General features: G+C 42.6%; 5 protein-coding genes across 5 annotated transcripts; 2 read left to right on the top strand and 3 right to left on the bottom strand.

The window, feature by feature from the left end:
• The first annotated feature begins 6,214 nt into the window (after positions 1 to 6,214).
• Positions 6,215 to 7,736, top strand: LOC138132990 (uncharacterized). Its single transcript, XM_069050766.1, has 2 exons — positions 6,215 to 7,294; positions 7,342 to 7,736. Exons 1-2 carry the CDS (start codon positions 6,968 to 6,970, stop codon positions 7,711 to 7,713), a joined length of 699 nt encoding a protein of 232 aa, XP_068906867.1. The 5' UTR covers positions 6,215 to 6,967; the 3' UTR covers positions 7,714 to 7,736.
• LOC138132991 (uncharacterized) lies at positions 6,227 to 6,871 on the bottom strand. Its single transcript, XM_069050767.1, has one exon. It carries the CDS (start codon positions 6,869 to 6,871, stop codon positions 6,227 to 6,229), a length of 645 nt encoding a protein of 214 aa, XP_068906868.1.
• On the bottom strand, positions 7,730 to 12,618 carry LOC138132986 (sphingomyelin phosphodiesterase-like). Its single transcript, XM_069050759.1, has 12 exons — positions 11,884 to 12,618; positions 11,478 to 11,762; positions 11,262 to 11,432; positions 11,086 to 11,213; positions 10,810 to 11,040; positions 10,593 to 10,765; positions 8,717 to 8,911; positions 8,567 to 8,667; positions 8,359 to 8,511; positions 8,189 to 8,298; positions 7,943 to 8,130; positions 7,730 to 7,886 (listed from the first exon to the last, which is right to left on the bottom strand). Exons 1-12 carry the CDS (start codon positions 12,038 to 12,040, stop codon positions 7,748 to 7,750), a joined length of 2,031 nt encoding a protein of 676 aa, XP_068906860.1. The 5' UTR covers positions 12,041 to 12,618; the 3' UTR covers positions 7,730 to 7,747.
• A 635-nt stretch (positions 12,619 to 13,253) lies between these two features.
• Zfrp8 (Zinc finger protein RP-8) lies at positions 13,254 to 14,502 on the top strand. The gene has a single exon (XM_069050760.1). The coding sequence runs from the start codon at positions 13,432 to 13,434 to the stop codon at positions 14,440 to 14,442; it is 1,011 nt and encodes a 336-aa protein (XP_068906861.1). The 5' UTR covers positions 13,254 to 13,431; the 3' UTR covers positions 14,443 to 14,502.
• A 228-nt stretch (positions 14,503 to 14,730) lies between these two features.
• Positions 14,731 to 16,035, bottom strand: mdu (meduse). The gene has a single exon (XM_069050765.1). It carries the CDS (start codon positions 15,727 to 15,729, stop codon positions 14,998 to 15,000), a length of 732 nt encoding a protein of 243 aa, XP_068906866.1. The 5' UTR covers positions 15,730 to 16,035; the 3' UTR covers positions 14,731 to 14,997.
• Between the last annotated feature and the right edge of the window lie 212 nt (positions 16,036 to 16,247).

Here is a 16,247-nt window from a genome sequence, read left to right as displayed (position 1 = left end):
TTTTTTTTGCAGTTATTTTAAAAATTTCGTTTAAAATTATCTTTCAAACGTTTAAATCAACCAGAAATTGTGAACAACAAAGGAATTGCATACTTAACGCCTTCTACCGTTTTGTTCTGCACTAATCTCTTTGAGTACTCTTCTTATCTTTATTAACTTGTCTTCAGGATAACTGTTGTAGATGATGATTCCATTAATCTCAAGTTTATCTCGTGAGTGTGGCTTACGAGACAACAGATGTGTTTTCTTAAGATTAACAACGAGGTGGTTTCAGCTTCTTGATACTGACTGAGCTGTTGTTGAATCCGTGAAGGATTTAGTAAGTAATAAATTGATTTCAGGATTTTAGTAAAGGGAAATGTGATGGAAATTAGTAGGAGAAAGTGAAAGATATTTATTTAATCGTGGGAAGGAATAATAAGAATGAGGGAAAGGTAAAAACAGGGGCAAATAAGAATCCAAGAGCAAAATATTATGTTTTAATTATTATTTTCTTGTTGTTGTTTTTTAAGAGCTTTTTACGACAAATTCAATGGTTAGGTAATAGATGTTTTTAATGTTATTTTGAAATATTTTGTAAAAGAAAACGGGAAGAGTGAAGAGTTGAATAATAATTTCAAAATTTTTTAAAAGCGAAAAAAGTGATAATAAATACTGAAAGTATAGCGCGTTCAAATAAAATCCTGGACTGGGAAGGCGTTGAAAACCATCAATTGTTGTTCTTTTTTAAAGTGTAGATTAATTGGAACATGTTGACAGCTAACCTAAAATTTAGAGCCAAAAAATCTTTCTTTTTTTCTTTCTTTGCAATGTTTTACATTAAAAATAGAATAACTTAACGATTCCTATTCTCGAAGCAAATATCTAAGGACACTCTTTGCTGAAAACAAACGTCTTCAATTATGTCCCGATTAAACATAAACAAATGTAATTCGTGTCAAACGGCGGGAAATTCAAAATTTACACTGTTCTAAACGGCTTAATTTTTCCAACGCCTACTTAGGTCAGAATTTTATTTGAACGCGCAATAGAGTTGATGTAAATAAAAATGTCCACTTAAATATTTTAGTATTTTAATGAAAAGAAAATGGAAGCAATAAATTCAAAAGAGAGAGTAAAGGTGGCAAAGGTGACAGAAAAAATAACAAAAGTGAAAGAAATATCGAGGAATTAAGGTGGAAATCAGATAAGAGAAACACAAAAATTTGTTTGACAAAAAAGAGTGGAAAAATAAAGAGGAAGAAAAAGAATACTAGAAGTGAGTCTTTTTGTGCTAAGCCCAGATATTGAAAACCCAGACGAAGTCGAGATCGGCAACTGGGCGAAGCACAAAAAGACCTTCTACTCTTCCCGTCAAGATTCAGCTACTCCTCGCACGGCGCGAACGACAATTAATTAAGATCACCAAGCCGATCACCTGATTAGACTCCACTCGATTTCTTTCAGAGTAATTTAAACAGAAGAATTCTGCCGCGGCATCCAGGCACATTAATGTAGTCCTCTTTCGGTGGTGTTCGAGTGAGGTCGATCCGGAGCCCACATCTGCTGCAGCACAATCCGTTTTATGTGAAAGTTTATTGGAGCAAAGCTCTCATAATTTAAGTGTCACATTGGGTTTTTTCGCATTTCCAGTGCGTCCCAGGCAGCTCCTTGCGCCGAACCCGTCGGCATGTCGGTGTGCATAGTGCAGAATCGCTGATTGAAAATGCACTCGGTCCAGTGAAAGGCCACAGCTGAGACGGTGCCCACCTGATTAATAACCCCACATAAAAGTCACATGCTAATGTGAGCATGTTATTAGTATGTAATAAAGTATATAGTTATTCATTCGGGCAGTAATTCTCGCCGTGGGGTTCCAGCGGACGCCCGCTGTTAAACCTCACCTTTAATGGTATTATTTATGCCCCGAGCAGGGGTCGCTCGCCGAGGACCTCGTAGATATCAGCCAGGACAAGAGACGAGGACTGCACCACGATGAAAACTCATTTCGTTACACACGGATTTCGTACGAACGGTAAAGAATGTTCGGATTCCGGGACTAGTGATTTATGGGTCCTAAAACTTGATAAAAATGCTAATAATGCCTGATTTGCATAGGTACTTTATTATGGTAACGTGGAGATTTATCGGACGAAACACCTGTACGTAACAAGCGCCTAACTGAATTTGACAATCGAATTTTAATTAAAACGTGTACGCATACCGAATAAATAAAAATATCAAACGACTCAAACGTGGATTTACTACGAATAAATCAGGATAACGCAAGCTAGCTACGACGTTACGTTTATTTTCCTTTGATTTAATCCCCCTAAGAGAGGTCCCTTGTTTGTGTGTGGTCCACCGCATAAACGCTAATAACGATACATCATCTCTTCTGCTCGGTTCAAAACCACCAACCGGCCTTACACCGGCTTGTGCTAACTTATTTAATGCGTTTTTAACCCGTGTTGGGACAGCGGGGGAGCGCCCACTCACACGTCGCCCCCCTTTTAGCAACGGACCTCCAAATTTCTCTTACAAATCGCGATACGCTGCAAACTGGAGCTATTACCCTTGCGTCAATTTCTGCACACCACGCGCGTTCGATGTGACCGAATCGGGTGTGTTAACTGGTCGTGGACGGAATATCACGTGAACAAAAGCTCCAACAACGAAGATTATTTGCAAAGCACTTCCAAATTGTTTAATATTTTATTTCTTCAAAGCCTTCTTGTTTTCTTGTTTGTAATGCTTGAGCTGCTTGTCTTTGCGACTAACCTATCCACTTGATGATGTCACCAGTCTTGACAACATCTAGTTAAGAGTCAGTAAATGTCATTTTTAATACTTGTGACAAATTATGAGCTTCGAGACCTAGACATGTTTCAACTAGGAGAAGAAGAATTTATGTTTTAATTGAAGAAGTGCACAAGAAGTTTAAAATGAGAATCAGAAAGTAATTTTTTACTTTGTAATTTTTCTTTTTTTTAAGAGTCTTAGAAGATATAAACGAATATAAAAAGAAAAGATTATTTGTTGTGGAAAATGTATTAATTAATTTTGAAAATATGTACTACAAAAGTACCTACTACAATTTCGCGGCGATTAAAAATCTAGTGTGGGGTGCAGCGTCATACTGTTGAATTTCTGATCAAGTGATCAGTAATTGTATCGTAAATATCTATTACAAATTTCTCTTGGCACCTTTTGCTCTAAAACCAACATTCCTCTTTATTCTTTATTTTCTAACATTTCTCTTGTTTTTAACGCCTGAAATGGAATTTTTAGAAATCATGGGGGCGATTTGAACCATCGTTACAGTCGAACCAGAAGAGCTAGGTAAAAAATAATGACAGCGGCGGATTCCCCGTTCTTTTTTGTATAAACGTGATTTTTTTGAAATTTTTTTGACTGGCCAAAAGTTCGTCGTGACAGATTACACGAGGTGGTGTCAGGAAAGTGGTGACAAAGAGTCAAAAATCGATCAAAGAAAATAGCTATTTTCAATACAAGTGATTAAATGCACATTTGCTCATGCGTGTTGAATCTGATTTTTTCCATGATCATAAAAAAGAGTCGCAGAATCGAAATTTCGAGCAGCTTTTTTTTTGTCACTTTTTGAATTTTGAGTTAATTGCAGCGAGTGTAATTAAATCATCGGTTTTCACCTGCTGCCTACCCCTTATTGTGCTGCAAATCACTATTTTTTCATGTAAATAAATCAAAATGACAAAAACGTGACAAGAGTAAAAAAATGAGGTTATATTAACGTAAACTGTACATACGTATTATTATCTAGCTGCATCACTATTTTTCATAACTGTTAAAATCACTGAAACATTAACTTCTACAAAATTAGCCCAACAGGGAACTCAGGAAAACAGTTTTTCACAACAAAACGTGGATCAACAAAATTCAAAACAAAAGAAGTTATGTTGTTAGGCGTTGCGTGTTTGTGATTGGTTTTCCCAGAAGTTTACCCCAAGCAATTTGACGTTTTTTCGTCAATTGAAATATAAATAACAGGTTACAAATTTAAATAAGTCAAAAATAAGACAAGCTTTAGTTACTAATATTCAGAGAGTATTTTAAAAACATATTAAAAAAAACTTTCAGTGCAACATATTTGGCGCCCTCTATCCACAAACTCTCAAAACATACGCTTTGCTCAATTGCCATCTTTGCTAACTATTTTCAGTGAGCAAAAACTACTAAACCCAATGATCATGGAAAAATATATTTTTTGGACTTTATTTTCGTGTTTTTCATGCCAAAATATGTTAGTGTGCAAAGTTTTAGAGAAAACTCTCCGTGGATAACGGATTTAATCGTTGTCAAAAATTTTTAAAAACCACGAGGCTATGTCAGACTTCGTCAGGACCGAACCAGCAGGACTAGAGAAAAAACAGTAGCAGGGACGGATTCACCAGTTTTTCCTGTACAAGTGTGAATTTCTTGGGAATTTTTCGACGAAGTGTTGATATCACAAGAATTTTGGTTGTAGCTTCTGCATTTTGCAAAATAATAAAAAAAACAATTCGTACAATTTCTTTGATCCTAGATCCTTGAAGCAGTTGTGTAAAATAGAAAAAGAAAGCTAAAGGTTTTGAAAAATGAATAATGAAAATGATAAATAAAAAAAGTTAGCACTGAGAATTGAGAATTGTGAAGAAATCGTAGATTATTCAGTAATTTTGCTTCTTGTTTTTTTTACTTTCCAGTTTTTTAAATTATGTTTTATGGTAAATAGAAAAAAAAAACGTCTGCATCCATTTTTCAAATGTTTATATTTTATTAAGACTGTCAACATAATATTAATATCCACTAAAAGGAAAAGACGAGAAAAAGCAATATAATTTATTTAAGAAATCAAAAAAGATTAATTTTATTTATTCATTATTTGTAAAATTCTAGTGTGGGTTGTATATTATTTGCGTTGGTATACTGAACGCCACCTAATAATGAAAAACGACTCGCAACTGTCAAACCCAAAATTCATGCCCCATAAATCATTTTCCACTTTTAATCCAAATTTCAAATCCCATTTCGCATTTCCATTTAGTTCTTTCTCAGCACCTCGACTCCTCCCAAGCCCAGCAGTCCTCGATGTCCCAACACCTGAACGCTCATCTTGGCGATTAACCTCGTCGATGATGGTCTCGAGTACCTCTCCAGTGTTAGTTATCAGCCAATAAACGTCATTTCTAATACCCGTAACAAATCAGTTGTGGCCTCTCGAAACCAGTCACCCGACCTGCCATTAAATAATTTACAAACTTATTTTAATATTTCATTAGAAAGATTGTCAACGAAATATGAACATCGAGAGGAGGAATTCAAAAAAAATCTCTAGTAAAACGAGACGACGAATAAACCGAATAAAAATAAATAAATCAACACGCGGGCAAATATACGAGGCCGTCGGTACCACCTGTGCCATTTGGGAGTACCCGTGGGGCGCAGCACCGTCTTGTAGGTACCGTTGCGTTCCGCTCGCGGCGCACGATGTCGTTTTGTTTCGCACCCTGGCCGCCATCACAATTTATCTCAATTTGTCAGCCCGAAATAAATATAAATTGTTAATTCCACAAGTAGTCCCATTAAGATGATAAACGTCGCTGCTTTCTCAATATTTACCTCACTTTTTCCGTTGGAATTCTTGATGGATTGGTTTTGGGAAATGTGTGGAATGTCCAGCAAAATCGGTACGGATTTTCACACGATCCATCACCGACTTTTGACCACCACGTGACCAACGCGGTGTCCAATTAAGGCGATGATCGACGATGTTTGTCCCGATCGCGTTTGTCCTCCGCTTTTCCTTATTTACGTAAGAATGATTGCGGCGCGTTTATTATGCGACGCGCGGCAGAAAAAGCGCATTTATCAAATGTAATGGTGGTGGTGTCGACCATCGTGGTCGAGAGCTGGTCCGCGCGCCGATACCTTAGCCACACGCTTGGTCCGCTCTACTGGCATAAGGTCCAGAAATAAGAAATATGAGAAATTATTCTTGTCTCTGCGTGAATTCAAATTACTATTAAGTCGACTGTAGTAATCGTATAGTTGTCGTAAATACTTGGAAATATCACTTTACACTTTATTATGGGTTTTATCATCATTATTAATATTATGATTACACTTTATTAAAATTGTCGTTGATGTATACTTTACAAGAACACGCTCCTGGTCTTCGAGCCAATGCTAATTTTAAAAACCCCACCCAGAGATAACACTTTATTGGCTAATTTACATAAGAACTCGAGGTGTAGTTGAACTTCTTGTAGTCAACGGTGTGGTAATTGGCGTAGGCTTCGGAGAGGTGCACCAGAGCGTAGTACATATTGTCGGGGTCGGCTTCGGGCCAGACGTCACGCTTCGGCCTCGGCTTCCTTCCGTAGGGTTGTCTGGAGGGCCTCTGCAGCCGCACCGGTCTGCGCGTGGGCCGCCGCCGCCTCACCGGTCTGGGCCTGAAGAACGCCGCCGCAGGCGCCATCGTCGTCACCTCCATCATCACCGTGGTCTTCCCCTTGATGGCTTGCACCAACAGACACAACAAGTACCCCCCGAAAGCGAGAAACGCGAGGGCGGTGACCGAAATCTGGAAAATACTTTGGACGCTCTTCTTGCCGCTCTTCTTCGAGTGTTCCTCCTCGTAGTGGTAGTGGTAGCCGCCTCTGTCGTGGGGTTTGCGTTTGGCTTGCAGCGCCAGAGCTTCGGGTTCTTGCGTCTCTTGCTTCTCCTCTGGCTCTACCTCTTGGAACGAACTCTTCACCTGGAGGAGCTTCTCCAAGGGGAGTTCGCTGAGGGTCTTGACGTCAACTAGTGGTGAGACGTCTTGAGGGGCGACTCGGGGCACCATCACCATGCACAAAACCGCGACCAGCATCTTCGCAACTGTGACACAAGAGCGTTGACTCTAATGTGTTTAAAATAGCTCGTGGGAGGAAACAATTATCTGGGATTTATCCACACTTGACAGCCCATGCGGACGCATACACCGTTTAACCCTCGCACAGTCGACATGCTCGTCGTGGTGGTCTTCCTCTTGCTTGTCTGTGCTTCCAGCGAAGAACAAACAGTTTTCGGGAAGTTAAAATCGGGGTTCCAACTGGCGGGGAAAATTTTAGGGATCGACCACGCCACCGGAGTTGCCCAATTGGTGACAGAAGCGTTCGGCAAGTCCCACCCGAAAGGAGATGGCAGCGAAGGCCCCAGCAACATTTTTTCCGGGTTTCTGCGAATCTTGGGATTTGACTCGAAGAAAATCGGGGCGATAGCAGTCAACGCGATTATCTTCGTGGCCCAACTAGTAAGTCCCCCCTGATTTTAGCCCAATTTTTTGACAGTTCTTTTCAGATAAGCTCGTCGCTCGCGCGCCCCTCTTTGCCGCAGATAACCGAGGCGCGCGGCATGAGGGGCGGCTCGCCCCTCGACTGGATGATGAGCAGCCCCCAAGTGATCCGCATGTTTTCGCACATCAAAGACAAAAACCTTCCCGACCACATCATCATGTACATCAAAGAGAGGGCGCTGGACGAGGACACCGACTGCGTCCAGCTCTTGGTCTGCAAAGGCGCACCTTTTATCTGGGGAATGCAGAAAGTGCTCGACAACAGTACCGTCAAAGGGGCCAAGTCGCTCTACGCCCACTTGCCCTCCCTCGACGAGGTGGTCGAGCACGCAGACCTCTGCGACAAAAAACACCCCTACTGTTTTGTCCACATTTAAGAAATAAAACAAGTCACAAGTGTCAAGATTTTTATTAACCCCCGAATGTCAACTCGAGGTCGTGGCACAACTGGTGCTTGGCGTGCGAGCGGCCGCTCTTGAGGTCGCACAAGATCTGGAGCTTGCATTTGGTGTCGCAGGTCGGTCGCGCTGGACTGGCGCGGTAATAGTACCTGAAATTGAGCGTGCAGTACTCGGAGCTGGCGGAAAATTGCTAGGTACTACTGACTTGTAGAAGAGGTCGAAGAAGTCGGGGTTTTGGACGAGGCGGTCGATCACTTTTGCCCAAGCTGCGGGTCTGAGGGAATCCATCGCGAAGGCGTTTTTGGCCGAGTACAGACGGTACCACTTCGGGTCCTCCGAGCTCTCGTTGGCCTCGTCCAGGTTTATCGTCCAGGTCTCGTGGTCCAGCACCTCCTGCAACAACGCGTCTTTCTTAACTGGACCCAAGCACTCAACTGTTTTGTTTTTCTACCCTGGTGGTGTTGTCGTGGTCGCCGTCTACATAGTATATCCTGTAGGCAGGATTGTGGTTCTCGTAAGTGGTGACCGAGGGCCCCAAATAGGCCACCCCTACAGGTCTGCCTGTAAATTTGAAACTCTTTTTACCGCCCCTCAGCCTCCTCCTCCACTTTACTCTCTTACTGTTTTCTTCGACATCGTAAAACACCTCAAACTCGTCGGCGTGGGTATGACCATAAAACTGCCCCTGAATCGTGTTTTCAAAACGCTGAACAATCATATTAAAATTTTTCGACCAAACTTTCATACAATCTGAACTCCCGGGGGGTATGTGACCTAAAACACCACCACTGGAGCCACCCCATACCCCAAACACAACCCGGTCACCCACCTATGATGTGCACCTTTTCCCCCCGATTCTCCGCCTCCTGCAACTCATAAATCAACCACTCCAACTCCTTCGCCGGGTCAGTACTGTTCACAGTCAACCACCTACGAACAACCAGTCACTCCCTCCAAACCATTCAACTCTCTCACTTACCAACTGAGAGTGTGACAGTAATTTGTGTTGAGCGAAATTATTCTAAATCCTGGCCTGACCAATACCGAGTAAAAACCCCCGTGCAGTACCGTGTTGCCGACACTAGCCGGCAGCCATTTCCTCCAATAGTCAGCCACTCTGGTGTACAACCAGGAGATGGAATGGTCGGGGTCTTGGACCCATGGTGGGGCAAAACTACATAAAAAAAAGAGTGTGTGCTTAAGACTGCACGAGAGAAGTGAAAACTTCTATGATGCTCGTTACTGATTTTAAGTAATACCTATGTATTCTATAAATTATATTATTATGGATGATAGTACTTGGAGGAATAAGGAGCAAGGCATAAATAATGAATATTATTTAAATCCAATGGTGTTTTTAAATAAACATCAAAAATCTGTATTTTTCCATAGAACCTGCAAATACGTCCGCTTTTAGAGGTACACTCTGGCAAAATTTGTGAGGTTAGGTTTGGATGTTTAAGTTTTATTTTCTTGACGATGATATTGAACAGAACACAAGTTTTCATAGCAATGCAATACTAATACCCTGTATTATGATAATTTGTTCATTTTCCTCTTCACATTTTGCTACACAAATTTTTCCAATAGATGAATTGTTGAAGCCATATAATTGAGAATTACGTATTAAATCCTACATTCATCTGTAAACTTACAATATTTGTCGTGCATTTAACGTTTATATTATATAAAACTATACAGAGTATTTCACGAGTGATAACTAGCCTGGCGGAATAATAAATTCAAGCCACAATACATTTTCAAAAAAAGCCGGACATTTTAATGACAGTACCCGGCTTTTTTCGGAAATATAGTGTGGGTTGCATTTTAAATTACGTCAGGCTTATTATCACTCGTGAAATATCCTGTATATATATACAGTTACTCCTGCAGCTCTGCACTGAGGTCAGTCAAGTCAAAACACAACGTACTATTCCGGACACGGAATCTTGGCCGACATTTTTTTGACATTTCTAAAAAAAATGGTGTAAACCACAGACCATCAACTATAGTTTAATTGTCTGTGGTGTAAACCAATCATTAGTGTCATTAATAAATGACAATTATTAAAAATCACTTTGAAGTTTTTCTTGTGACATCAAAAAAGCAGGTAAATGGGAAATGGCATCATTATCGAGTCAAAAGTTGGGTTATATTCAATAAAGGCCAGTTCACACATAAATATTTGTCAGTTAAATGTGAGTTGTGGCCAAGATTCCATGTCCGGAATAGTACTATTACGATCATAAAATTTTGGACATCAAACTTCTGTCACATTAAAAAAATTACTCTAAATCATGCTTTATTGAAACTGTCACATGAAAGATGAAATTGTTGTCAATTTCACACCGGTTTAAAATATAGTTTTTTTAATATGCGAGTACATTTGGGTATTTGTTTTATATTTTTTATTAATTAAAACCTCGTTCTATTCCATTTGTCTGATTTTTACAACTTTTTGAATATTTTCTCGGTAAATCTGACATTCACATTTTCAAAATTGACACAATCAAAATTGAGGTTATTAATACATAAGGGTCGTTTTAGAATGTATGACAGCACGATGACATTAGTGTCCAAAATTTTTTGATCGCAATAGTACAATGAAAATTTAAAATTGACAAGTGACGCACAGTTGATTGTTTTATGCTCGGTCCGCTAAAAAACTCGACTCCCTTGATTTTAGCTTGCCGTGTCGTGCTGCGAACGATTTTCCGATTTTAGCTTGTGCTGCGAACGATTTTACCGTGTCACATGAAACTAAATTCACTGCCCGGGCATAAAATGTATGTAGCGCGTCTAAAGAAGTTTTCACTTCAAAACTCAATCGTGTCGATTGAAAAAACCAAACTCACCTCCCAGCTGGAATGGACTCGTGGTTCCCCAAAGCTGGGAAAATTGGAGTGTTGGGGAAGTACTCAAACATCTGCTCCACAGTATCTTGGATGATTGCTAAATTACTGTCTTTGGTTTGGTTCCAGATGTCGTGAGGAGGCAGATCTCCGGTCCAAATGATATAATCTAAGTCCTGCAACTGGATTAGACTTGGTACTCCCGACTGGTAGTACTCACGGGGTGTTCTTCAGCGATACTCTTCAACATGTTCTCGATCAAGATCCTGGGCGAGTCGCACTTCTTGTAACTCCCCCATTTTCCAGCGGGTACCACATCTTCCTTCAACGATGGAGTACTGGTACTCCTGCAGCAGAGCGGTTCCTCACAGTTGGACACGCTCCCCACCACGTAATCAGGATCGTAATGAGTATCGGATATGTGCAAAACTTTGAACGTCGGCAGACCCGGCTGCAATGACCTCGTTACCACCACACTTGCACCCAATCGACTTACCTTGGGCAACTCCGAATCGGCGATTTGCGGTTTCGGGACGTCCGGAAAGTCGATTTTCCACTCGTGCATGGGATTCTTCACCTCCCCGCACACCTCCCCCAGGACTAGACTGCAGATTTCTTCAGGACCTTGACACAAAAACAATAGAACAATTCGTCGCGTTCGTGCGTCATTACCAATGTACACTGCCTTGAGCGCTGGCAGCACTTCACGGCCGAAGACGTCGAACACTCCGGTGCAGACGTCTTCCGTGGCGACTTTGAACGCGACGCACAACCCCACAAACTGCGTCTTGATCTCTTCGAAACTAGTGTTTTTCTTGACCTCCCTCTGCAGCAAACCCACTCCTGCAACAAAAGAGTCAGAGACGAAGAGACCAGCAGTGTGTCCACCTAGTTTGCAGATGGGGCAGGACACTCTCGACCGGACGGCGTTGCCGAGTTTCTTGGCGGTCCTCTCGAGCAGCGTAGTCTCTCTCACGGACTTCGTCCCCGGCGTGCCCGCCTGTCGGAGTGTGTGAAGGCTGGCCGGTGCTAATGAAGCAGCAACCTTGACTGAAGGTGGCAAGATGTGATTCCTGGTGGGCTGGCTCAAGAGCGGGACGTCGTGAGGCTGTATTTTGTAATTCCAGCCGTCTTCGAAGTTGTGTACGTTCACTGTTGCGATGGGAGTGGCTCCTGAAAGAAACCAAAGCAAGTTGCGAAAGAGCACGCATTTACGTAACGCTCTGTTTACAAATAGCGTAATTAAATGACGCGCTGCGATCGTTGTCACGGTTGGAAATTATAGATAGATTACCTGATTGGGACAGGAGGTGCAGAAGGATCAGGACGAGTCCGGTGGTGGCCATCGCGTCTTGTCGAAATGTGGTACAACAGCCGGCAGGTCGTGTCCAAATGAAAGAACTCACCAGCTTGCTGTGGCGGGTTTCCACTCGCGAATCGACAGGATTCATTTAAAGCTTAATATTTTGTTCTGCAGTTCAACATTCAAGGCTGTCCACTAAATACAAACTACACATCGTTGATTCTGGGTAGGTATGTTTAATAATAATGGACACATCAACAACAACGAACGTTTGTACAGGAAACATCACCCTAATTATCTTCTGTTTCGATTTGTTCGACGCTCGTTATTAAATCGTAACATGTTGCATATTTTAAATCAGGAACACAACGATTTACGCAATCCGCAGCTTTCCATTGCTCGCTCACATTATTCTCAAATGTTTCCATTCATTTTTTGGGACCGGTTCGTAGTACCGAGCGCTACATCTCGACCTCTTGGAGATATTTATCTCAAATGTAACACAAAAACACTTTTTTTCTCTCTCATGTTCCTTAATTAGATGCGGTTGGTTTCCCCACCTAATTATCATTCGCGTTGTGTTGCAAATTATCGACAAATCACTGGAATTTATCTGATTTGAAAATATTCGCAAATTGATACCTCCTGTCAGCGAATTTAAACTGGAAATTCCACACAAATGATAATCACTATTTTTACAACTTTATCATTTAATTGTGTCGCATCTGAAACGTACGCTGTCGCTTAGCTCTGATTTACAAAAAGCACGTTTCAGATCGGTTCGACTTGTGACTAAAATAAACCTGATTACAACAATACAACTCCACAAAATCACGAAATTCTCTCAGTCATCGGATTTTTATCTAATTATTGAGAATGCGATCTCTAGATAATCTTCAAGAGGTTATGTAAAACACTCGTCGATAAAAAAATCTAGTCAAGGTCATATTTATCGCATTGACAAATCAACATTTCGCAACACTCCGTACAGCATTTCCTTTTGAGAAATTTGTCAAATTTCTTTCTCCTCCAGTGCATTTTGTGTAGTCTCTGCTCTCCATCTTTTGATACGTCAATGGTTCCAGTGCCCCAATCCGCAACCCTGATTCTAGACGAGATCAAATTTATCGCCCGACGAGTCCACATTTTCTAACACTCTGTAGAGTACATTTCCTCTTAAGCAAGAGGTCAAATCACAATCTCTTCGTTCTGCAATGAATTTTTGTACCGGGATCTCCATCTTTTTACACGTCAATGGTCCCAGATGACAGTTGCATAAGTAAGTATTTAAGTGATAAGTAATGTTGCCGTGTAATATCATAAAAAAATCAATAAAACACTTTGATGTGAATTTACCAACTTGTTTTATTTTATTACCATGTCTGGTAAAAATAAAAACAGATAAATAGATTATTAACAGACGTGAAAGAGGTATTTAAACGAGATTCATATTGAATGATTAGCAACTTCGCCACCAGAGGTCGCCTCAGTCTATTGTTTTGAGTTGTTCTGTGGGTTCTCTCTAACCTCACTTTCGACATGTCGCATGTGGATTTGGGTTACGCTCAAGAATGCGAGTCCTGGGAGGTGGACAGTTATCTGTTCCCGAGCAAAATCGGTGGAAAACCGGCGTGGCTCGACTTGCAAAACCTGCCAAGTCCGGAGCGGCTGCAGTGCGAGAACTGTCACAACCCCCTCGTGTTCTTGTGCCAAGTCTACGCCCCCTTCGAGGAGGACGCCGCCAACTTCCACCGAACCGTGTTCGTCTTCATCTGCAGAGAGTCCAAGTGTTGCGTGAGGAACTCCAGTTGCAACGTGAGAGCCTTCAGGAGTTCGCTGCCGCGACGCAATGAATTTTACTCGTTCGACCCGCCCGAAGAGCGGCGACTCGCGGAGTTCTGTCCATCCAGATGGACAAAGTTGTGCAGTTTGTGCGGTTGTCGCGGCGAGAAGTTGTGCAGTAAGTGCAAGAAAGTGAGTTACTGCAGTAGAGAGCATCAGGTGGTTGATTGGAAAGAGGGACACAAGGGCGAGTGCGAGGGGGACGCGTCGCAGAGGGTGTCGTCGAAGTTGTTCGCGCAATTCGAGGTGGTGATAGAGGCGGAAGAAGTGAAGGAAAAGAGAGTGGACGAGAGTGAGGAGTTGGATAAGTATCGACAGCTCGAACGCGACGGTAAAACGGGTACAATGAGGGACTTATCTGATGGAGATATCGAGAAGTATGCTGTTAGTGATAGTGATAAAGTGTTTACGCAGTTTAAAGAACGCATTGGGGATAATGGCGAGCAGATTTTGAGATACGAGCGGGGAGGAGCGCCGTTGTGGATCGCCCGAGAGCCGACTCCCGAGTCGGTTCCGGAATGCGAGTACTGCGGGGCCCCCAGACAGTTCGAATTCCAGATAATGCCGCAGATATTGTCGGTTTTGCACGAGAACGAGCTGGATGTGGGAGTCCTGGTGGTGTACACTTGCAGTAGAAGTTGCACCAGCGGCGACGACTACAAAAGCGAATTTGTTTTCAAGCAGGACGTCGCATTGAACAATTTATGATTTAATTCGATATTGTCGCTATAAAATGATTAAGTCAATAAATATTTTGTGTATATTGCATCTATAGAATTGATAATGTGCTCTCCAGCACGATAATGTTTATCAGAGAATGCGTCATGGCAGAATGGGTAAACTAATCTTATTGTAAAGATAATCGTTTGTAATGTAGCACTGCAGAGGATGTGTTAAATTTGCAGCAAATATTTGCGTTGCATGAGTGGAATAAAAGACGCATCTTAATAAAACTGTTTTTATTAAACATACCTTTCAACCAAATAAAGCGATGACTGTTGAGACTAGTGAAATTTTTTTATTGTAACAATTTACCAAAGTACAGATGACACAAGCGCTTGACACGGAATTTTCAGGCTTTAGAAATAAATAATAGAATAAATACTCGATTGGCACAACCCTGATGAAAAGCTCAGTAGATTAAGTACGGCAAGATTTGTACTAAAACTATGGAAGTAACTGACTAACAAACAATCTTATAGCAACCTGTAAACTATCATAATAAATAATTTCATGGACGGTTCTATCACAAGTGGGTTTGTTTCAAGACTGCGACTTCATCTTCTCGAATTGCATGATGAGCGAGTGCGTCCCCCTCGGCTCGAGCTCCTCGTCGGAGGCGTCGCACAGCTCGGCCAGCGACCGGGCGGGCTTCAGACTGTTCGGAGCTGAACTACTCTCTTCTGTCAGGTCCTCGGTGCTGAAGCGCAACGAGAGCGACCGCGCCGGCTTCAAGTTGGTCTCTTCTAGGGCCTCGCTCTCGAGCGCCGCCATCAAGTCGGGCTGCGACTTCCTGCGCTCCTTGCGGAGCTCCGCCTCACGCATCTGGAACTCCTGGAGCTCCCTCCTCATCTTCTCTTCGGCTGGGATGAACCCGTTGCGGAGAGGCTTGCCCGCTTCGATTGTCACTTTCGGTGGTTCCAGCGTGGTGTCGGGGACCCAGGCCGACTGGGGCTCCGACTTGGGTTTCATCGTGACAATGTTCAGTTTACCTCGCATTTTCAGGAACTTCTGCATCACTCCTTTGGTGGACGACGGGTTGGGGGCGAAGAGGCGCTGGGCGGTCGGGATCGGCGCCGTCATGGCCTTGCCGTTGGGGGTGTGCGGGGGCGGCTGGGGCTCGGGGCTGGGGCTGGCGGCGTAGCCGTTCACGTGTTTCGGGGGGTCGTTGTTGTTTAACAGGTTGTACTTCTCGCGCAACTCCTCTTCACGCTGCAGTGCCTCCTGGATCTCCTGCTGGATCCGGTCCAGCGTTCCGTTTCCTGTCGTTTCCATAACTTTGTTCTAATCAGGACACCTGTTGATGAACTTGCGATAAGACACCCACTAACACAACAAAACTCCCAACGCGACACAGATACTGACATCACTTTTTGCTAATTATTAATTGCCATTCTTATCTTCATTTAGCGTATTTTTATCATTCGCAGCGGTTTAAAATGTGCTTGCGCGGCACCAAGATTGTAGAACAGATAAAAACCGTTGGCGGCTGTATAATGGGTTGCCTACCCCGCTCAACTCTCGCGCGTACGTCGTAGATCGATCCGCAAAATTCCACCATCCAACCCCGATTTCGCCCCATTTTCCCGACCCACCGCTCGATTCGCTCTCAGAACCCGCCACTGAGCCCCCACGTTGTCGATCTGTCCGGACTGGACTCCCGAAAACTCGACGCTGCACCAGCTGTCAAACCGACGACTCAAGTCGCAACATACGTCGCGTTATTAATTTTTGGAGATACCTGTTTCGCGGAGGTCATGGACCAGCTCCCATTTACAGGTTCAAAAAGTAGA

Source organism: Tenebrio molitor, chromosome 6, assembly GCF_963966145.1.
Source record: "Tenebrio molitor chromosome 6, icTenMoli1.1, whole genome shotgun sequence".
In the NCBI taxonomy this organism is placed as follows: Eukaryota; Metazoa; Arthropoda; class Insecta; order Coleoptera; family Tenebrionidae; genus Tenebrio; species Tenebrio molitor.
Note: the sequence above shows the minus strand (reverse complement) of the source record. Positions and strands in the feature narration are given on the sequence as shown.